The sequence below is a fragment of the Andrographis paniculata genome, unplaced genomic scaffold, assembly GCF_009805555.1.
Source record: "Andrographis paniculata isolate CXL003 unplaced genomic scaffold, ASM980555v1 Contig62END, whole genome shotgun sequence".
Lineage (NCBI taxonomy): Eukaryota > Viridiplantae > Streptophyta > Magnoliopsida > Lamiales > Acanthaceae > Andrographis > Andrographis paniculata.
In genome coordinates this window covers 8,605,557-8,629,086 of record NW_026137598.1, presented here as the reverse complement: position 1 = coordinate 8,629,086, position 23,530 = coordinate 8,605,557, and the positions used below count along the sequence as shown (strand labels likewise).

At 37.3% G+C, this 23,530-nt stretch overlaps 3 protein-coding genes across 11 annotated transcripts; 2 read left to right on the top strand and 1 right to left on the bottom strand.

Annotated features, from left to right (window-relative positions):
- The first annotated feature begins 200 nt into the window (after nt 1-200).
- Nucleotides 201-10,971, top strand: LOC127260903 (AP-1 complex subunit gamma-2-like). 4 transcript variants are annotated; one of them, XM_051288948.1, is made up of 18 exons: nt 201-737; nt 1,174-1,476; nt 1,658-1,799; nt 2,357-2,530; nt 2,651-2,830; nt 3,243-3,397; nt 4,839-4,929; nt 5,395-5,558; nt 6,109-6,163; nt 6,705-6,827; nt 6,923-7,018; nt 8,004-8,134; nt 8,672-8,776; nt 8,870-9,126; nt 9,380-9,622; nt 9,699-9,874; nt 10,047-10,151; nt 10,422-10,971. In XM_051288948.1, the coding sequence occupies exons 1-18, from the start codon at nt 682-684 to the stop codon at nt 10,515-10,517; spliced, it is 2,652 nt and encodes an 883-aa protein (XP_051144905.1). In that variant the 5' UTR covers nt 201-681; the 3' UTR covers nt 10,518-10,971. The 4 variants fall into 4 exon arrangements, with proteins under 4 accessions (XP_051144905.1, XP_051144907.1, XP_051144906.1 ...); XM_051288950.1 differs by having other exon boundaries at nt 201-642; nt 10,422-10,969; XM_051288949.1 differs by having other exon boundaries at nt 8,007-8,134; nt 10,422-10,968.
- A 1,675-nt stretch (nt 10,972-12,646) lies between these two features.
- On the bottom strand, nt 12,647-13,985 carry LOC127261259 (RING-H2 finger protein ATL46-like). Its single transcript, XM_051289524.1, has one exon. It carries the CDS (start codon nt 13,841-13,843, stop codon nt 12,857-12,859), a length of 987 nt encoding a protein of 328 aa, XP_051145481.1. The 5' UTR covers nt 13,844-13,985; the 3' UTR covers nt 12,647-12,856.
- Nucleotides 13,986-14,073: 88 nt separating this feature from the next.
- On the top strand, nt 14,074-23,525 carry LOC127261257 (uncharacterized). 6 transcript variants are annotated; one of them, XM_051289518.1, is made up of 5 exons: nt 14,074-14,282; nt 15,900-21,653; nt 21,914-22,212; nt 22,305-22,383; nt 23,324-23,525. In XM_051289518.1, exon 2 carries the CDS (start codon nt 16,045-16,047, stop codon nt 21,625-21,627), a length of 5,583 nt encoding a protein of 1,860 aa, XP_051145475.1. In that variant the 5' UTR covers nt 14,074-14,282; nt 15,900-16,044; the 3' UTR covers nt 21,628-21,653; nt 21,914-22,212; nt 22,305-22,383; nt 23,324-23,525. The 6 variants fall into 6 exon arrangements, with proteins under 6 accessions (XP_051145475.1, XP_051145477.1, XP_051145478.1 ...); XM_051289520.1 differs by lacking the exon at nt 23,324-23,525 and adding an exon at nt 22,490-22,876; XM_051289521.1 differs by lacking the exon at nt 23,324-23,525 and adding an exon at nt 22,480-22,876.
- The last annotated feature ends 5 nt before the right edge of the window (nt 23,526-23,530 follow it).

The window sequence follows — 23,530 nt, the reverse complement described above, 5'->3', positions numbered from 1 at the left end:
TACTTTTATAAAAAATATTTCATAAAATCCAATTTTTAAATCGAAATTGTTTGCAAACTTTTTATATCATAAGTAATTTTCGCCATTATTGTATGTACATGTAACCTGTACATGAATCAAATGGGTCAGCCATTTTCGTTCAATATATATATATATATATAATGCACGGGAAGAGTCTCACACAGCACAGGACACAGCTGTCCAATCCGGATCCCTGTATTAACACACCGCTAAAGCACGCAATAATTCCTCTTTTCAAGAAACTTTCGGCTTCGCCTTTTCTCTGAGTTTCACGTTCTCCTTCCTTCCCTTCCTTCAAACTGCATTCTTTCGTACAGGCCCGCGAATTCCGCTCTTCTCTTCAATCTGATCATCTTTTTTGGTTAAATTATGCGTATCACCAAGTCAAGGCAGCGTTGATCAAAACTTGGGGTGTTCGGAGCGTGTTCTCGACCTTCACCAGATCTTTGCCTCTCCCCTTCTTATCGGCGATTGAGGATTCTGCTGAAGCTTTGGAGACTAATAAGTCGCGGGACATATATAATAATAATACAATTGATAAAACGGGATCTTTTGGAGTTATCGCGGAGTTTCAAGAGCTTACTCAATCATGAATCCTTTTTCCTCCGGCACACGGCTGAGGTTAGTGTTCGAACGTCGTCATTATAACGGCGGGATTGAATGCTAACGCCAGCGCATCATTTTTTAGAATCTAGTGGTGTTTGTGCGGAACTGAGGTGATTTCGCTCGAGCGTTGTTTCTAGCTCTGCCAAGTCCATGTTTTTATGTATATTGCCATCCTAGGTTAATTGCCGTTTTTAATCACGTCAGTGCTGCGAATGCTTGTATCGGATGCTTGGAGGAGAATATACGTTCTTACTAGTAATGGATGCAGTGATCCGTAAAATGATACAAAAAAAATAGTGGAATTACAGCGTTAATCTTGAAATATGCGTTGTAAAATGGTTTGATGAATACGCAATAGCAATCTGGCTATATATTGACCTTTAATTGAATCTCTAGGTTGAAGTAAAAAGGATTAGGATAGAGCGTGTGCCGTAAGATTTTAAATCCAAATGGTGAAGTTAAAATTTGTTTTCTCAGAAGTCGGAGGCCACCTTGGTTAATAATTGTTGATAAAGGAATATCACCAAGGTTGCTCTTTTTCTCCAGGGACACTATTCAGGCTGTGCGTGCATGCAAAACTGCAGCTGAGGAAAGAGCTGTAGTGAGAAAAGAATGTGGAGCAATTCGAGCTGCTATTAGTGAAAATGATCAGTTCTATAGTCACCGAAATCTGGCAAAGCTCATGTTCTTTCACATGCTTGGTTACCCAACACATTTTGGTCAAATGGAATGCTTGAAGTTAATTGCATCACCTGGCTTTCCAGGGAAGAGAATAGGATATCTGGGGCTTATGTTGCTTCTTGATGAACGACAGGAAGTTCTAATGCTTGTTACAAATTCAATCAAACAGTATCCTTCTACATTTATTTTATTAGTGTATGCTTTCTCATAGATATGGTACACTTCTGAACTTTATCATACATGAAGCATGGAAAAGACAATGCCAACTTTAGTTTCAGTGCTGTCGTTTATGGTTCATTTTCGTTGCCATAAAAATCAACTTAGTTTGATACCTTTAACTTGTGTTCAGAGATCTGAATCACACCAACCAGTATATTGTTGGACTTGCACTTTGTGCCTTGGGAAATATATGTTCCGCAGAAATGGCTCGAGATCTTGCCCCTGAAGTTGAAAGATTACTTCTATTTAGAGATCCTAATATTCGTAAGAAAGTATGTTATAGACAATGTAGTTTATTCCTATGTATGGTAAGATAGAAATAGTTTGCTCTAGCCATTGGTTGTAATGCATATGTGAAAGAAATATATATTTATACATACGTACATATAAAGTAAATAAATTTTATGAGCTACCATTCGTTTGGACCCTCTTTTTTATTGGTACCCAATGAGTAGCTGAAGAAGGGAGTTTTTGCAGTGTTTTAAACTGTAGGCAATGTATGGGAAATACTAAAAACATTTTGTTGAATGCTTATGTGATGCCAAAGATACTTTTGAATATTACCTGTTCTGCTATGCACTTCAAGTTCAAAGCAAGTAGCATCTTTGATTCAATGATGCTTCTGTTTTTTTTTGTTTTTTTTACTTCCTGAATAAACTGAATGTCTTCTGGTCATTTGGAATGAGAAGAAATCCCATTAAAAGGGTTGCTCCGGGATTTATCTATTGACATTGTGTAGTTACCTTGTTTTTCATTTTATCCAGAATAGATTTAAAATTGACAATGGAACATCCACATTCATTTAATCCCTACTTTACTTTCTCTGTAGGCAGCCTTATGCACTATAAGGATAATACGAAAAGTTCCTGACCTGGCTGAGAACTTTATAAATTCTGCCGGCGCCTTACTGAAAGAAAAGCATCATGGCGTTTTATTAACTGGAGTTCAGCTTTGTACAGATTTGTGTAAAGTCAGTTCTGAGGCTCTGGAGTATTTCAAGAAGGTAAAAATGCTACTCTGATTCCTGGAGATGACCATTAGAAGCCAACATATGAAGAATCTGCAAAACTTACGGACAGTTTGATATATTTTCTTGTCTTCTCTTTCCTGTGTATGGTTCTAGAAATGCATAGACGGATTGCTCAAAGTTCTTAGGGATCTTGCAAACAGCCCATATGTGCCTGAGTATGACATTTCTGGGATTACAGACCCTTTTCTTCAGATTAGATTGCTTAAGCTTTTGTGCAAGTTGGGCCAAGGAGATGCTGATGTTAGTGATGCCATGAATGATATCCTTGCCCAGGTAACTCACTCTCATGGCATTGTGATTCATGACTTTGTTTCCCCTGCTAGTTCCCAGAAACTTTAAATTAATCTATAATACTACCATCGGTTTTCTAGTATGTGTGCCAAATGAAAGGGATTTTGTATTTGTGGCCACCTAACTTCACTCTGCTGATATTTAATTGTATTGACTTGTAATTCTGATTTTAGCAATCTCCCTTGACATAAGTTAAACTAAAAATTGCAACTTATAGGTTTCAATAAACCAAAGACCTTCTCCTTGATCCTACCATTGCAAGAAATCATAAGAGAATGAATGTGTTTTAGCAATCCTAGAATATTTTTGGTCATTGGCACTTAATATTGTACTACTTGATGGAGTTGTGTATACTATAACAAAATTGCTTGTTTTTCCTTCTCTAATATTGCAGGTAGCAACAAAAACCGAGTCAAACAAAAATGCCGGGAATGCCATCCTCTATGAATGTGTTGCTACAATCATGAGTATTGAAGATAGTGGAGGGTTGAGGGTCCTTGCTGTCAATATTTTGGGGAGGTTTTTGTCCAGCCGTGACAACAATTTCAGGTCATATCCGTTTACTTTGTTTGATCACTTTGTGCAGCTTTCCACAGATAATATCTTTTGGCCTAGTATGGATTTCCTATATTATGCATAGTTATTAGGGTAATCTTGAGTTTCCAGATCATATATGGCAACTGCCATGCTTTTATGCTTCACCAAATATTAGTTATCATGTTGATTATTTTTCTTGTTGAATTGGGAAATTTAAAGCTTTTTGTACTTCTCTTTCTGCTTGGTACAAGATATCATATCAAAGGAATTAAAAGCAAATATTGGGTAAAAAGAAGATAAAATGGAAAGGAAGTTGTAACATCATAGAGAGGATAATGGGCTTGCTTACTTGTGTGTGCGCGTTATATTTTATGTTATTTTTAAGCTTTATATTTTTAAGGTAAAATAGCTGTTGGATGTGCTGTTCTATATAGAAAATAGGTGTTGAGTGGAAGGGTTTTTGAGGGATGCTGGGAGATTGAAGATTAAAATCAGGTAGAATAAACATAACTTAACAAACCCAATTCTAACTTATATTTGAAATTTAGATTTTAATTATTCAAAATAATTACAAAAAGAAATGAATGAAATAAAAAGTAGAGGTGGGGTGTGTTCTTGTGGAGAAAGAACTGAATTAGGTACTTGCCTATTTGGAGGAAACTCACTCAAGACTATGAAATTCTCTCTTCCTTTAGATTTTCCTTTCCTTAGGACATCCTTTCACAATTAAATTTGCGTGAGTATTGTTCTCTATTTGATCTCCTAGAATGATTTAAACTTAAAGCCATGATCAGAAGCAATACCTTAGAATGGATCAAAAAGAAATTGAGGAATTATGCTATTATCTTAGGATTTGTTTTTGTATCTTGTTAATCGTATCTTTTCACAATGTAGAATATAATGTTCTGAGAGTATCACTTGTATTAAATTCTAGTTGAAAAGCAATATGAAGTTTTCTCATGTTTGTGAAGTTACGGTCAGGAAGGCAATATGGGTTCCCACTTTGGAATCCTAGCACATAAACAAAGTACATAAGAAGTTTCGATGATATACATGTTTCTGTATTAGTAGATGAATATTTAACCTTCGACTTAACAGTGCCTTACAATATCACAATGGACTTCTATTTTTTTCTGTATGAAATAGTATCTTACATATTCTTTGCTTTGTCTGCCTTTTTTTTTCTTTTTTTTATACACAATGTATTGTAGGTATGACTCCTGGAACTTGATGTTTTATATTAGTTTGTTCAACTGCACTAGACTCCATTTATATGCTGTTGATATTTAATCTCTTGGAAATTTATCTGAGGTTAATAATAAAAGGAAAAATGGTTGCTCTGTAAAGATTTGACAACTTTATGAAGTTTGGCCTTCTGTTCTCTGTTTTGATAGCATATTACTTTTCTGGTTGGTGCTTCCCCACTTGATGAAGTTGGAAGATGTTGTTTCAGATATGTTGCATTGAACATGTTGATAAAAGCCGTTGTGTTAGATAGTCAAGCAGTTCAGAGGCATCGAACTACAATTCAGGAATGTGTAAAGGTGTGAAGTACACTCCACTTTAGTTTCTTGAAACAGTGGTTTATTATTATTATTATTATTATTATTATTATTATTATTATTATTATTATTATATGTTTCAGCTTTTGCTTGTTTCTTATGTTTTCCTCTGCTGCTTAGCGTGTTACTATGCCAATCTGAAATGTTAGTCTGCATGTGATTATCTATAGTTTTGAATTTGAGTCTTCTAGGTCACTACTATTTCTTTCTGACATAACATTTTCTATGACTTTTCATAGTGGACTAAGCTTACTTCTAACCTTAAAACATGGCTGGGATTTTGTTGTGACTTGTGCCAAAGTTGTTTCTCAACTTCTAATGGTTATTTTGAGTATTATAGTTCTGTTTCTCTCTTTATATTTATTTTCCGATCTACTGAACCCTTTGTTTCTAGGAACATATTGGTTTTCCTATCGTAGAAACTCATTGATGCTTATCTACTGTCAGGATTCAGATGCTTCGATTCGTAAAAGGGCCCTTGAGCTTGTATGTCTCCTAGTAAATCAAGACAATGTTAAATCTTTGATAAAAGAGCTTGTTGATTATCTTGAAATAAGTGATCCAGAATTCAAGGGAGACCTGACTGCAAAAATCTGCTCAATTGTGGAGAAGTAAGTAAGAAACCTTTTGTCTCCCTGTTTGGTAAAAAAACTCATCCTTATTGATGCCTTGTCTATTCAGTTCTCGAATTTATATCTAATGCATTTAGGAGTTCATAATTCTGGCACGTAGTTACTTGATTACAAGATTCAAATCGGATGTGATTGGAGTTTTTGATGTGATCCTAGAATGTTCATATTATTATAATAGGTTTCATCAAATCTAGATTGAATTTTAAAAACCAGCCTGGGTAGCATACTATGTTAGATGTTCTTTCTTCTGTCTTCCCTAAATTGTTGTCACCTTTGTACCTCCCTCTATCCCAAAATTTCCATGTCCAAGTTTTTTCTCTATATCATTTCTCACTATGTTCCAGGTATATCTGGGTCACCTATTTATTTAACATTTTCGTTCTGTTTAGGCTATCCCTACAGAGAGTAGATGTGTTGAACTGATATCATCAATTAGTAGAAATACATGGTTGATCTTTAATAATTAAACACCCTTTCTCTACTTCAGTTGACAATATATTTGTGTAACCGGTACCCTGTGTTGCTCCAGGTTTTCTCCTGATAAAATATGGTACATTGATCAAATGCTCAAAGTTCTATCAGAGGTTGGCCTAATATTATGCATGGTTATGTTGTTTCTAACTTGAATGTTAAATTATATGTCTTATGATGGACTAATGTACTTCTGTTAATTTGTCTTGGTTATAAAGTCAGATTCTTAATAATCAACCAAGCATGCTCTCATTGATCAATGTCATATGATTCTAGTGACAACTAAATTTCACAAAAGAAGAAATATCATGTAATTAATTTATCTCATTGTCCTATGGATTTTTAAATATTAACATTAAAAAAGTGAAGTAAAATTATTGTGTACTTGTTTTCAAAGTCCAATTATCCGTATCTATATAAAAATGTGAAATAAGCAACAATCAAACATGTCAGCACGTACTTAAAGAGTACCAATTTTTATTTTTAAACTACACATATCAACAAACAGTCTCCTGTAACCAACCACATATGTCAACAAACAATATCTTGTTTCAGTGGCATTTTTAGTTGTGTGCTCTTATAAAAGTGTGGAGCATTAAAAGTTGTATGTAGTCTATTCTTTTTGTGAAACTATTGTTAGGATATGTGATGCAGGCTGGAAATTATGTGAAAGATGAAGCATGGCATGCTCTTATTATTGTGATCACTAATGCTCCAAACCTCCATGGTTATACTGTACGCTCGCTATATAAGGCTGTGCTAGTGGAAGGTGAACAGGTAGATAGCAGTTGTGGTAGAATTATTTTTGTCAATCTAGATTAAAGTTTTAGTGCTTGTTAACTGCATCCTTAAAATTGTTCTGTGCTTCACAGGAAACTCTTGTTCGAGTTGCTGTATGGTGCATTGGGGAATATGGGGATCTTTTGGTTCGAAATGTGGGAATGCTTGATTTTGAAGATCCTGTAACTGTGAGTTTGGGTTCGCATCTTTTTTGTGTCCTTTTACATCCTTCAATATTGCACAATAATGGAAAGTTTTCTGAGAACATTATCATGTGGCAGTGGTGCCTACGGTCTCTTATTATCTGGTCTTAAAAATTGTAAGAAATACTTAGATTTTGAATTGGAACCAGTACAAACTAAAGCATGTGACATGCATAGTTATCATATAGCCTTTGGTTTAGTTTTCTAAAATAATAAGATATTATAGTTGTGTTATTAAATTATCCCAAACTACAAGTTATATGCTTATGGGTAGAATATAGAGATGTCAAGAATAAAATTCCCAGTTTCTATGTGTTAGCATAATCTGTATCTTTCTATAGAACTTTTGGATAAGTCAATATACACATATCTGTATGAGTCTTGTTTACGGTTTTCTCGGTGCTTGAAACAATCTTCTTCATATTACTATACCAGCCAAGCTGCAAAGTCCAGTTTCTGTTTGAGCCACCAGACAGCAGATTGCATCATTGCATGCCTGTGTCACTGCTGACCAGCGATTTTATTGTTGTCCTTGTCATATAAATTCCTCATCTGCGTTTGATTTTCTCATTGGTGTTGTTTTGGTTCTTTGTTCCTTTTTCTATTTCTTTCAAACTGCCCCAATATATCTGAATCGAAGAATACTACGACAATAACTGATTAACTGTTAACTCCTTTTCCGTCAGTATTTGGAAAGTTTAGGAGGGCTTTTTAATCATAAATCTTAGGCAATGTCTGTCCACTTATGATTCAAAGGATACGTCCAATTAGACCACCTGTAACGGGTCTAATATATATATATAGTGAGTGACCACTTGTATCTATAATAGTGACACTGTGGAAATTAGCACATTTGTGGATTGTAGTATCTCTCTGAAAGGAGCTGTCTTTGATTCCGGGTATCACTATTCTTTTGAGTTTTACTCCAACGGTGTTGTTTAGACTAATTTGTCAATTTACTTCTCTGAAGCAGGTAACAGAATCCGACGCTGTGGATGTAGTAGAAACTGCTATTGGACGTCATTCTTTGGATCTTACTACTCGAGCTATGTGTTTGATTGCTTTATTAAAGCTATCAAATCGTTTCCCCCACTGTTCAAAGTATGTTATATTCATTTTTTAACTAATTATGTCCCCAGCAATTTAAAATTTGTGCTCTTATTGCTACTAAAGATATCTTTCTTATTGATGTGCAAGATTTCTCTGTCTAATATGCTTGTTTCGTTTTATAGCCTTGCATTCATCATATTGTAGATTACTTGATTATCTGGATAATGTATTTTGCTTCCACTTTAGAAGCTTATAGTTATAGGTTCTTTGGCAGGATACTTTCCTATGAGAACAAAAGCTCAATGCAAACTGATGTTACATATGATTACTTCATTTAATATACTCATGTGACATACTCATTTAATAATGATAAAAGCCAGCCAGAAATGGAAGTCAGTAATACATATCCTTGCCTTTCATTTGTATCTTTTTGATGTGATAAAGAATGCCAAAGTTTATTGTAATGCAGGCTTAGAAGTTGAATATATATCTAGTTTGAAGTTGTCATTTTAGTTGTGTATTCAAAACGAGAATTTCCTGGCCTTTAATTTCTTTCACCAAATGAGAAGAAATCTCTTCATTTGACAGAAGGACAAATGATATTATTTGTCATTATAAAGGAAGCTTTGTACTTGAACTGCAACAGAGAGCCATTGAGTTCGACTCTGTTATTGAGAAGCACCAGAACATTAGGTATAATTCCTAGGCCTTTATTCTGTAAACTACCCTTTTCCTTAAGTTTCTCTTATTGCATGAGTCTATGAGATTGCTGGATGCATTTCTTAGGTCTGCATTGGTGGAAAGAATGCCAGTGCTTGATGAGGCAACATTTAGCGGGAGGAGAGCTGGTTCTGTGTCAACTGCTGTTTCAACTTCTGGAGGAGCACTGCCAAAAATCCCTAATGAAGTTGTCAAAACTACAGTGGCCCCCCTTGTTGATTTGCTTGATCTTAGCTCAGATGACATCGCAGCAACTGGTTCCTCTGATGGACATTTTCTTCAGGATCTTCTTGGGCTCGATGTGTCCCCATCTCCTTCACAAGGTTAATTTGCAGCTTCTGAAGCATATTTTCTATATTCATGAGTTACACTATATCACATCTCTTTTTGGTTTCTTTTGAATGTCTGAAGGTCATATTGCGGTTTTTGTTTGCTCTTGTAGATGCACTGTATACTATGCAATAGAAGTGTTACAGTATTATATTTCTGTTACAATATGGTGGAGGTTGCTGCTCTCTCCACATATTATAATGTCTCATAAACCTTATTGATTATACCTGAACTTGAAAATTTCAGGAAATGTTCATCCCCAAAAGAGTGGTACTGATGCATTACTGGACCTTTTGTCAATTGGAACTCCCCCAGCTCAAAGTAGTTCATCCCCGCTGGATGTGCTATCAAGTCAAGATAGAAGTAGTTCGATGGATGTACTGAACAAATTAGCCTCCCCCTCGCATGTGGCTGAAGGGTCATCTCTTGTTGGAAAATCTTCAACGATTGATTTGTTGAATGGCTTTGAAACCAGCTCATCAGTACCTGGTATGTTTCACCAGTCCACGCCCTTTGTTAGTTCATTCCTTGGTATAATTTTCAACAATCTTGCTTTGGGTTCCAGAAACAAATGGAGCAGCATATCCATCCATTGTTGCATTTGAAAGCAGCTCCTTAAAAGTAATGTTCAACTTCTCAAAGGAGCCTGGCAGCCCACAGACCACACTGATTGAGGCTCATTTCACGAACAAGTCACCCAATGTCTATACAAGTTTCCTGTTCCAGGCGGCTGTCCCCAAGGTACTATTTTGATTCTCAAGACTTCATTACGAGCTCTGAATCTGACTCTATATGGCTACAGATGTTGCTTGCATGGCATTTTTTTCACCAAATTTATGTAGCTTGGTACCAGTGACAAAAGGGTAGTGTGCTTTCATTCATGTTGTTGTATTTTTCTGCATATCATCTACAGTATCTTCAAATGCACTTGGATCCAGCTAGCAGTAATACACTTCCTGCAAGTAATAAGGGAAATATCATACAGAAGTTAAGAGTGACAAACAATCAGCATGGCAAGGTATGCAATATTTGTGTTGCTTATATTTTGTCAAATTATCAAACCAACCCCACTTTTGCACTTGTTAGCTTTCTACTAGCACTTTCATGCTTCATACACCTGTCTAATATGTTCTTGAGTTCAGTTGCCCCCGTCTTTTTATCCAGTGAAATTAAGAGGCTTTATGGATGATGTTGTAGCAGTTTCATTCCTCCATTGTCTAGATGATTATGTGGCAGTGAAAATTGGTTTTGGAGCATCTTACACATTAGATTATGGTTTTACTTTCAGAAATCCCTTATCATGCGATTAAGGATAACTTACAAGGTGAATGACAAAGACGCTATGGAGGAAGGACAAATCAGCAACTTCCCCCGTGAATTGTGAGAGCATTTTTGTCTGTGTCCGGATAAGATTTTTCTGATCATCCCTGGGTAATATCTTCACTTGGGCTTCAGCTGGTCAAACATGTGTCCCCCTTAAATATTCATTTCTTCCCCTAAAGGGCAGAGAGGCAAGATAGATTTACTTTGTTATAAGAAGATATACATGTATATATGGGATATTGATCCAGCATTTTGGCCTTGAGAACGCACACAGAGAAGGCATTTGCGGATTATGGTTTGAAAGAACTGAGTTATATCAGTCTTGTATTTCCTGCATAGAACATAATTGTAACATAGACTTACATATTTGACATTTTCAATGTATCAAGGGAGGAGGAAGACAAGAACAGACAATATTTTGTATTATAAATTCAAATGAGGGACATGTTTTTTTTGTGCTTAATAACGGACACTTAAAACTTAGAGTGGCACATATTAATAATTGCATTGGATTTTTCACATTGTGGATGAAAGTTGGACAATATCAGCATTATTGTATCTAACTGATTCTGCTGTTTCGTTGTCATTATCATTTCATTCCCATTTCATTTATGTATCTAACTAATATTTGCCTACTTTTCAAATTTGCTGCGTTTGTGGAATTAATAATTTTGTTGTGTTTATTCAGGATGCGTACATATTTATTATAGTAGGTTGAAAGCGAGGGGTAGGGTGAAGGGTGCATGAATCATTGTTATTCAGGATTCTTATTGTTGTTGATCTTAGTGTCCTGCCTGTAGTGGTAGTAATTAATGCACCAATGCCTCCAAATAGCAGCATATTCTTAGCTTGATAAAACTGTATATTACTCGAATTTCTTTATAAAAACTATCATAATAATCCATTGATGGCATATATTATTGATCTATATCGTTTGTCATGATCCAAATTTTGTTGTTGAGATTATTAAAAATTCTTGCCATTTTTAAGCGGTAGTCTGGTACCAAAAATGCTAAGGCAGACGCCACAAGCAACAGCCGCCTCTGCTCGCAAGCGCTTAGAATAGAATATCTTCTGGAAAATACTAAGGCATGAGAGGCAAGCGATAGATTACACCCTCCAGCTCTCCGGCAAGCGAGGGAGATCTGAGCCCTCGAAATTCAATGCAATCAAAGCGAACACCCTGAGAGTTATAACCAGCAATTGCTTCAATAAAATAACTACCGGTAACCGCCTTGCCCAGCGGTTGGAACCACCCAGCAACTGATTGCAACCGTCCTGTTTCACCTACTATAAATAAGGCTAGATATCTTTATGTAAAAAGAATCGATACTTCGATTTTAAATACTCTTAGCAATTACTTTTCGCAAGCAAGTCGTCTTCCTGTCTTCGAGAGCTCCAACCTTGTAAGGGAGTTCTCCACGGAAGGGAGTAGGGATTTTCCTTTTCCTTTGACCAAGTTTTACAGCTTACTTAAATTAGATTATTGCTTTCGTTTACAGCTTTGTAGCTCATTTCTTCCACACTTTTTACACACTATAAAGTTTGAATTTAGAGAATTTAATTTCACTGGTTTAGAGTAAGAGAAGAATTGATTATTTGAGCCTTGTTATGCGCCAAAAGCGATCTCAAGGTAGTTCAATGTAGTTAAGTTCGCGGGAGCCTTGTCGACCTGCTTAACTACTGTTTTGAATTCAATTTTGATTAAAAAGAGGTAACAGAAGGGTAAAGCCACTAATGAGGCAGATATTAGGAAAATTAACGGGCATAGGCGGTGGTCTATTAGGTCACAAAGATTCTTAGTGACGGTAGAGTTTCTTTCTTGTAATGCTAATGCTCAATTCTGGGTGTCATTGAAGTCTTGTTGTAAATCCCAGGTCAAAATTCCAGTGTCATGAATTCTTTATTTTCAGTTTATATAATTACATTATCCCCTTCTAACCGCTTCCGTAAAATACATATATTTCCGATAAAACACTTACATCGCTCGCTCACTACATCCAAGGAAATCTATTCATTTAGTAGCGCACAGTTCAGACACAATATTTCTCCTTCACTTTCGGTCGCTCATCTATATATATATGTATGTATATATATATACATATAATGTGTATAATTGTGATAACTACAACCACAAAAATTATTATTCTGATCGCTTTTCTATACACTTTCACTCACTAATTTTCGAATATAAATTCTACATGAATTTGTACATAATTAAATAATACAAATTTCTGTTATCACCACCGTATCAAATACTGTTATCATCAATCATCAATCACCAATCACACACAGACCTTCCCTCTACCCCACATCAATAACACACACACTGATGATGACAGATCACACGGCCTATATTATTTTCATATATTTTCTCTACAAAGTCTAAAGTCTCACTCATCACTGATAAAATTCACCCTTCCCGGACCACAGCCAGATTTTCGAAACAGACAAGCTCTCACCTTTGGCCGCAATCCCAATGGTTCTCATCTCCCCACCATATCCATATCCATATTTCTTGCTTGTAAGACTCCCACTCCCTGTTTGCCCTACTCCAACACCATCTGTGTCTCTACTGCTTGTGCTTGTAGTTGGGCAGGGGCACTGTGCAACTTGCAGTTCTGAATCATCATCCACCTCATAATACTGAAATGAACCCATGGAATAACACCTCCTCCCATCCAAATTGCTGTCGCTGTCACCTGCCGCCTCCACAATCCCACCACCGTAGGCGTTATGTGCACCCCTGTCACTACTCTTTTTAGATTTCCCAAGCCTAACTGAAAACACCCTTTTGCCATCAATGGCAGCACTGTTGTCTTCTCCACCATTCTTCTTCTTCACCTCACAAGGGCCTGCATTCCCTGAACTCCCACTCCCTCTCTCTTCTTCTTTTCGGCCTCCAATATAATCAAATGGGCTCTCCAAAGAAAGCCCATGTGACACAATCACTTCTCTGCAAAGTGGGCATGTTGTGTTTGAGAGCAACCATGTGTCTATGCAGCCGATATGGAAAGCATGGCTGCATAAGGGCAGCAACCTCAGCTCGTCCACTTCTGTAAATTCACATAAACAAACAGCACAATCAAAGGCCCCCTTCAATCCCACACCCACAATATCCTTGTACAGAAATACTGGAAGTGCTTCTATATAGGCCTGATCTAGCCCAGAGTCTTGCATATGAAAAAGATGCCGTAATTGCCTCTGGACCTGGAGAGCACCAGAAGTAGTGGACTCTTCCGGGTATTCACTGGATTGGGGAGATCTCATCTTCATGACCAACCTTAATAGCACGCACAGAACAACACCGATGAAGAACACAAGGGATAATAATACTACCATGATGGTAAGCGTAGCTGCGCTGATTTTGATTCCAAATGCAGACATGTTTTCTCATACACTTGGGCTACATCGGAATTAGCCAATTGTTGGGTAAGTTTGTTTAGGTCCAGCTTCTATGTAATTAACATCAAGAAATACAACGGAAGCACTACTTACTGAATCTGTTTTCTGTAGCAGCAAAGGATGACAAATCAAATCTCGAGCAGGTGTCCTATTGCAGAAAAATCCATTCTTTTTGGTGTTAAAATTGGTGGTCCACGTAGAGATATGGGGACAGAAGCAGTACTTGCCTCTGCCAAGATTATCTAACCTAACCTAACCTCTCTTCCAAAAGTTCCATTTGATAGAATTGGAAAGGATTTCTATTGAAAAAGGGATGGACGAGGAAGGAAAGAAAAATCAAGAATCAAGAAAAGCTCATCAAAACAGATGCTTGTCGGGGCACAAAAAGGACACTGAGGTCAATCTTGATTAGGATAAACAGGTTATGGATAGCATTATAATTTGTCAATGGTAAATTATGAATACGTGACGGAACCTGTAAATCCTTCCTTCCTAAAGCAAAACACACACACAAAAAAAAAGGGTTTCTTTGTATATTGCTTTATGAACAGCCCAAGTCGTTTAACATGGCAAGGGCAAGGGAAGTTAAAGATCATATCCACACCCAAATCCTTATAATTATCATTATATGTTTCTAGTTTGTTAGAGGACTAGGACCACTCATTACATTACATTACATTACGAAAAGTGAAGTTTAGTTAGCAAGATTGGGAGGAAGTTTTGGCATTGGATGATATGCTGACTTTATTAGCTTATGTTGACCTACTTCTAATTTTTAATTTTGTATTAATAGTTTTAAAATTAAAAATTATGATTAAAATTAAGAATTCAATCATGCTGCATTAATAACTTTAGCATATGATCAATAAGAAAAAAAAAAAAAATGATGTCTAATTTGAAGTCCAACATAGAACCTAGTCTACTTTAAGACTAAAATTTATAATGTTTGTTGCCTTAAATTCAAAAGGTTGATTCATCAATTCAATTGTTCACAGTTGATTGTTGGTAAAAGATATTGAATACTCTTATTTTTTTAAATGTACAATTTAATTAGTTCCAAATCAGTTCAGTTTAGCTTTTAAGACCGTAGACAGGCTAGGCGGAAGCCAATCTAATGGACTTTATATCATATATATGCATGGCACGACTGAAGAATCAGAACCAACCAAAAACTAATAATTCTTAAAGACGCATTTATTCTTACCCTAAATCCGTTTGTTTATGACTTTTTATGTCTTTCGATCCAATAAAAGATAAAAATGCAATAATTCAATTTTAAAATAGAGGCACATGGCTAGAGCTTCTGCCAAGTGAGGCAAGGGCAAAAATATTTGTTAATTTTATTATTTTTCGAGAACTACTACTGTATGATTTTTTTTGGTTTAATGTATTATTATGTGGAAATTTTCCTGTACCACATTACAATCACGTAGTCATTAGAGACTATTTTTAGAACATAAATAAATAGCTTCTATTTTGATTGAGGCTTTACAGTATGAAAATTATGCCCAATTGTTTTAGTTTAGAGGATAAAAATTTAATGTAATAATAGTTAGTATTAATTGGGCCTCCTGAAGTCGAAGCGGTTTGTATTTTTTTCTTTTTCTTCCACAAAAACTTCTGCCAATGTGAATGAATTTTTCTGTTTCTCTGGGTCTTTGTTAATGTTCGCAGACCTAGTTATATGTTTACGACAGGTGCAGTTTTAAATGTTTTTCTTATGTTTTTGAAGTTTGCCAGATTTATAGACGAGGATCGGTGAATAGATCTTTATGTTGGAAACGATTTTATGGTCATTGGATTTGAAAACATATGTTTTGGGAAAATTAGGTATTTTGATTTTCAAAACTTGATATCTCGATTGTTGTGTTTTTTATTGGAATTTTGTTCTGTTCTGAAGTTTGGTTTCTAAGTGAAAACGGCATCAATGTATTCAATCTCTAATAATAAAAAAATTTCAAGTATGTTTTTATGGTGGTTTACAAGTTCTCTGTAGCGAACTGGATGTTACCCAAATGACTTTTTCTTTTTTTAACAGACTTTGGTAGGAGGAGGATGGAATAAAGATCCACTGTGCCGATTTGAAAACCATCATCGATGGGTTTAAAGTTAAGGTTGGACAGTCATTGCGACATGTGCAATAGAGGCTTTTATTAGTCTGGACCATTGATTGTGCTCTAATTATGGAGAAGGCCGTGGATCTCGACTCGCTGCTTCAGTCGCTCGACGACGGCGGCGACATCGACGCCGACGCCGACGCCGACCGAGGCCTCTCCTCAACTGGTCGCCACTCTCGCACTGTCGATGAAATCCTCCTCCGCCACTCCTCTTTGTCTCCTTCACCTCCTTCTTCTCCATCCGCTTTTTATGCTACTCACGCTTATCGCCTTCCTCTGAGAGACAAACACGATAGAGTTTTACCTCAAGTGTTTGGTAGTGGCGTCATCAGATCCAATTCGAAGCCAGGTGCTGCCCTGGCCGCTGCAGCCGCTGCATCTCGGTCAATTCCCACTCCTCACGCCACAGCTATCAAGCTGAGAAGGGCTACCGACACTTCTAATCAGAGGCCAGTTTCCGATGCCACGGAAATTACTGCTGCTAGTGATGATTTCTCAATGTCACCACCAGATGTGGCTTCTAGAGTTTCTGAGTGTGAGTCGGTCGCTAGTCCTCATTCGGACAGTTATGGTTTTTCTGCTGCTCATGATAGTAATTCTCAGGAAAAAGAAAAAGCAAAACCAGGAAAAACTGAATTCTCTGGAAATACAAATTTGGACTTTGCAGAAGCAGATAGTGGATATGGGTTTTCTGCTGAAGATGGGGAGGTTGCTAAAGTTTCAATCAACTTGGACACCCCAGCAGAGGTGGTTGATCAGGGTCAAATACCATGGGTCGATAAGAATGAAGAGTGCACGACGGTGAATGATAATTACACTATCTTGAGTGAAAGTTTAAATGAACAAGGATTGCCAACATCATCAGATGCTGAGGAATTTGCTGAAGTTTTTGGTGCTGATGAATCTAGTGAAAACAACGAAACAGGTGGTCAGGCACAAGAGTTGAGCAATTTTGTGAGAGAAGTGGCAGAAAGTGTTAGTGGTGATGGCGCTGGTTCACAGGAAAATGACTTTACTTCACTAATGTCAAATAGGAGCAACCGTTCAAATCTGCTGCCAAGTAATAATTGTTTGCGGAGACCGTTGGACTTGGCTGAAGAAATTGAGAAGAAGCAAACATATACAAGTTTGCACTATGAGGAGGGAGCAGCTGCACAACCCATGAGACTTGAGGGTGTGCAGAGGCTTGGTACTGTATTGGGCTACTTCGATATTAACTCCAGCAATGCTATAACCCGGACCATCACATCACAAGCTTTCAGACGAGATCATGGTATTCCTCAAGTTGTGGCTGTGCATTTTAACTACATTGCAGTGGGAATGTCAACAGGGATGGTTTTTGTTGTCGCCAGCAAGTATACTGATCGTCAGGTTGACAACATGGATGCAAAGATGATATTTCTTGGGGCACAAGGGGATATATCTCATGTCTCTGTGTCTTCCTTGTGCTTCAGTCAGCAAGGAGATCTTCTGTTTGCTGGATATGGTGATGGCCACTATACTGTATGGGATGTGCAAAAAGCCTCAGCTCTTAAAGTTGTCACTGAACATAGAGCTCCAGTTGTTCACATTTTATATCTGGGCCAAGATACTCAAGTTACCCGCCAATTTAATGTGGTTAGCGGTGACAGCAAGGGTGTGGTCAAGTTGATTCGCTTTACAGTTGTTCCATGGCTCAACAGGATTTCGTATTCAAAATCTATTAAACTATTAGATGAAACCACCAGCCGAGTAGTATGTGCTTGTCCCTTGCCCTCTGTTGATGCCCATGGAGGTATGATGACAACTTTTCAGAGTGGCAGTATAGTTTCTTCAAGCAGTAGCATGATGGGAAGCGTGATTGATGAAGGTGTTGTCATATTCATCACGCATCAGTCTGCTCTGGTGGCAAAAGTTAGTCCCAGTGTCGAAGTTTATGCCCAAATTCCCAAACCAGATGGCATCAGGGATGGTGCTATGCCGTATGCTTCATGGAGATGCTTGTCACAATCACATGCTCTCTCCACTGCAAATGCTCCTGCGCAGACATTGGATAAAGTTTCACTTCTTGCTATTGCTTGGGATAAAAAAATTCAGGTTGCAAAGCTGTTGAAATCAGAGCTAAAACTACTTGAAAAGTGGACTCTGGAATGTGCAGCAATGGGCCTAGCTTGGTTGGGTGATGAGACATTGGCCATCCTCACTTTGGATGCAAAGCTCCATTTGTTTGCAAAAGATGGAAGTTTGATTCACCAGACAAGCTTTTCTGTGGATGGATTTCATGGTGATGATCTTATTTCCTATCATATATATTTCATCAATGCTTTAGGTAACCCAGAGAAAGCTTATCACAACAGTATTGCTGTTCGAGGCACTACTATTTACATGCTTGGGTCTGAGCATCTAGTTGTTTCCCGTCTTCTTTCCTGGAAGGAGCGGATTGAAGTTCTGCGGAAAGCAGGTGACTGGATGGGCGCATTAAACATGGCAATTGCACTTTATGATGGTCAATCACATGATGTTATAGACCTTCCCAAAAATTTGGATGACATTCAAAGGATTGTTATGCCCTACCTTGTGGAGTTGCTTCATGCATATGTTAGTGAAGTGTTCTCCTATATATCTGTTGCATCTTTCAACCAAAATGGGAAGGTGGACCAATCTGATGAGATCAGGGAGCAGTATGCACGTGTTGGTGGTGTTGCTGTTGAATTTTGCTTGCATATCAGTAGAACTGACATCCTTTTTGATGATATTTTGTCAAAGTTTGATGAAGCACACCATAAAGAGACATTCCTGGAGATCTTGGAACCATACATTTTGAAGGATATGCTTGGATCTCTTCCTCCTGAAATAATGCAATCATTAGTTGAACATTATAGCAAGAAAGGTTGGTTGCAGCGAATTGAACGATGTGTCCTGCACATGGACATTTTGTCCTTGGATTTTAATCAGGTTGTCCGCATATGCAGGGAGCATGGACTACACTGTGCATTGATATATTTATTCAATAAAGGTCTAGATGATTTCAGGACCCCTCTTGAGGAGCTTCTGATTGTATACCGGGATACCAAACAGGAAAATGCTTCTTCCACTGGGTACAGGATTCTTGTTTATCTGAAATATTGCTTTCTAGGTCTTGCTTTTCCTCCGGGGCACGGAAACCTCCCCTCTGCACGGATACCCTCTTTGAGGAAAGAGCTATTACAGTTTCTATTGGAAGCTTCTAGTGCTCCAAGTTCATGGGCTGCTGCAAAGTTATCATCAACAGGAACCTGTGCAAACCTCCTTGATCTTTTAGAGTTGGATACTGAAGCCACTCTAGACGTTTTAAAATGTGCTTTTACTGATGTTAGCAGTTCTAATTTGGCTCTTTCTCCGCATGAATCCGAGAATTCAACCATAGAACGAGCTGAGTTTCAGAGTTTGGCTCAGAAAATTGTGGATATTCTTGCTGACATTGTTGATGCGAGTGACTCTGATTCGGGAAGCCATAGACACAGCAATGACATTAAACCTTGGCCATCAATGAATGACGTTTGTTTAATGTATGATTTTATAGCTTATTTTGTGGCCTGTGAACTAGCTAATGTATCCAGAGACATCCTTTGCCAAATTTTGGTGTACTTGACCTCAGAGATAAATACCTCAGATAGTGCTTCAGGGAGGAGGATCCAAATCTTGAAAGGAAGAGAAAAACAATTGCTTTCGCTGCTGCTAGTACTGCCTGAAGCTCAATGGGATGCTCCTTATTTGCTGAACTTGTGTGAGAAGGCTCAGTTTCACCATGTTTGTGGCTACATACATGCTATTAATCATCGATATGTTGCTGCAATCGACAGTTACATGAAAGTGACTGATGAGCCAATATATGCATTCTCGTTTATTCATCATATGTTTAGGCAACTAAATAAGGAGGAGCTTGATGCTTTTGAATTGGCTGTTCTTTCTCGGATTCCAGATCTTCTTAAATTGAGCAGAGAAGGAACTTACCTTCTAATAACTGACCGATTTTCTGGGAGAACTCAATCTATTCTGTCTGAGCTCCATGCCTACCCAGAAAGCCTGTTCCTTTATCTAAAGACAGTTATTGAAGTTCAAACATCAGCCACTCTAAACCTATCGTGTTTGGAAAAAGTCGATGCTTTTGAATTCCCTAGTGCAGCAAAATTTCAGCAGCACTATGCTGGTGTGCAGGAATATTTGGAAGTAATAAAAAGCTTCCCCCAATATTTGCAGAATAATCGAGTTACCATGACTGATGAAATGAATGAGGTATATTTTAAGTTGTTATGTCAGTTTGAACGGGAATCAGTTCTCAATTTTCTGGAGACTTCAGAAAGTTATAGAGTGGAGTATTGCTTAAGGCTGTGCCAAGAATATAGAATAATTGATGCTGCTTCATTTTTGTTGGAAAGGGTTGGAGAGGTTGGCAGTGCCCTTCATCTCATTCTTTCAAGTCTAACTGAAAATTTTTTCAAGCTTGATGCTGAAATCCAAAAAGCATTTTCTGAATCCACTGTGGATAATCTTGATGCTGTTCTGAAAATAGAAGTGGTGTCTGAGATACTTGATACTGTGCATGCTTGTATTGGATTATGCCAGAGAAACAGTCCACGTCTGGAACCTGAAGAGTCTGAGCAACTTTGGTTTCAGTTGCTTGATTCCTTTTGTGAACCATTGATGAATTCAAGGATTGATGAGACAAATTCTGAAAAAGAAATGTTCAGGGATGCCCTTGATGGATTAATTGACAAGTCAGAATATGAAGAGGGATGCAAATACAAGTGGGATTTCTCCAAAATTCATAAAGGCGCTCGCATGATGAGGAAGTTGTTCTCCATATTTATTAAAGATATTGTTGATGGAATGATAGGATATGTGCGGTTCCCGCAGATTACATCCAAGCTTCTATCTGATAATGGCAGTCAAGAATTTGGTGACTTTAAACTTACGATCCTGGGAATGCTTGGAACATATGATTTTGAAAGAAGAATTTTGTACACTGCAAAAAGCTTGGTTGAGGATGACACATACTACATTATGAATTTACTCAGGAAGGGGGCTTCTCATGGGTATGCCCTTCATAGCCTTACCTGTTGTGTGTGCAATTCTGTCTTCACTAAAAATGCCTCAGATCCTGGAATTCAAGTATTCAGCTGTGGACACGCTTTACACCTTGGCTGTGAACTTCCAGATAGTGATATCTCATTTAAGGGCACAATAGTAGAATGTCCCATTTGTGTTCCCAGGAAAAAAGCTCAAAGGTCAGGTGGAAAATCTACTCACATCGATAATGGACTGTTGAGCAGGTCTGGAGTGCGGATTCACCAAGCGCGTGGCTCACCTGGTTTGTATCCTCACGATTATGAAGGTGCTGATAGCTCGTATGGTTCTCATCAATCTTCTAGGTTCGAGCTCTTGCATAATCTTGAGAAAAATCAGAAATTGATCCAAATAGAAAGCGTGAATCAATTGAGGCTTGCACCCCCAGCGCTTTACCATGAAAAGGTAAAGAAAGGAACTGATATCTTTGCTGGGAAAAACAAAATTGCTTCCACATCGGAAAAACTAAGTAGACAACTTAAGGATGTCAAAGTGAAAGGATCATCTGTTCGGTTTCCACTGAAATCAAGTATATTTGGTAAGGAGAAGATCAAGAAGAGGTGACACTGGCGATGCAGCAACTATTCATTGTATGTGCATATTCTGTCGAAATAGAAAGTAGCTTTATTTTTTTTTTCATCCTTTGTCAAAGGATATTATCTAGAAACACAATAGATGGATAAATCTAAGTCTATTTAACAGTTTCCAGACAAATTAACCAGTTTGTTCCTGTTGCCTTATTGTAAGGATTTATTGCTGGTTTTGGGCATTATTTTGTGCAGGAGTTTTGCAGCTAGTGTAAGCTATGCTCTTTTTCTGGTTTTCTAATTTTTTGGGGATTAATTTGCAGATTTTTGGTGTCACCTTCAGACAAGAAGTGGTTTGGCTTGGCTCGTCTTCAAACAGCTCTGCACTTTGTGCTTAGAATTTTGGTTGGCATGTCTGGTTTCTTGCTTTTCACTTTTCACTTTTCACTTTTATCTTGCAACACCAGAATTGTTCAACAGAGCTGAGCATTCAGTTAGTGAAGCTTACTGTAATTAGAGAAGAATCATCAAATTTTGGAAGAGCAAGAAATCAGGAACCCCGTGGACTCTCAAAAGCTTTATTTTATGGGTGGTAGTCTTTTTTCAATTTAATTAGTCTGAGGTAATGGTGTTGTCCTTGAATCTTGTCTGCTTTTATACCTTTATAGTATGTTAATTACATCCGTCTATGATCATATACCTTTTCATTTCCAGCTGGTTGTTCAAGGATTAATCAAGACCATAGTTGGGATGAAAGCTATCCGCAGCATGATCAGACCGGCAAACATTCAAGGTACATTTTATATTTTGGAAATGTAGCACTAAGAGTTCAAACCTTTTGTTATTATGCATAAATTTCAATCACACCTGAAAATTCATCGACATTAAGCATCACGCAGCATGAACTACTTGTCTTATTCTCAAGAAAAGCTTATTGCTCTATCAAAAAAAGAAAGCTATTGTGCCTCCAACATGTGACTATTTGCCACCAAGTTTGTGTGCCCTCAGAGCTTGAACCTTCGACTGCAAGATGAATCTAGTATAGATGAAGGAGCCCTTGCTGGTAATAATGAGCAGTATCTTATTATTACTGCAAATCAAAATCCATGAATACCTCGACATTGTATGTAATAAAGCCAAATATTCGTCTGAGATGAAAGATGATAGTCCTTTTTGTAATATACATGTTAGATTAGATATTGACATGCATTTTACAGTGATCTATGACGATTTAGTCCGCTTCTATTAATTTTTATCATTGGAATGTGATATAACTGATTGATGAATTTTGATGTTTTACATTTAAAGAGCACACACACAGATATATATATATATATATATATAACTGGTAACTCAAAGTTGCAATTTAAATTATGCACGGGTAATCCTCTGGGCTCAATAGCCTATAAATTAGGTCAGTTAATTTAGGTTAGCTGGGTCACACTAATTTTTTTTTATTATTATTGGAATGTGTCACACTAATTCTGATAGTATAGTTTATCAATGAACACATAATTAAATATTTATTAAACAATCATTTGCAGTAATTACTATTTAAAAATATTTCATTTCAAATTATTTGTAATTATTTAAATAAACTAATACTATGCTATTAATGTGAAAATAAAATTATAAAATATACAAATCATTCTTAATTATAGAACAAACTCACAATTAATTTAAGCTCGCTAAAACTTTTGACTCTTTATTTTAATTCAAATGGCTGCGGGCAGTGTGGCCCCCTACTCCGGGCAGATGCGGGAAGAAACCTACTCGGAAATTGCCGCTGAATGTGGTACGGTATCATGTCCTCGTTCGCAAGCCACGCGCAAAAGAAATAGCTGTGCCATTGTACTCGACGAACCTAAAAGAAATAGCTGCAGTCTCTTGGCGATTTGAGGACTGCGGTAGCGCGGGGTTGTGGTGGCTGGCGGGGAGCT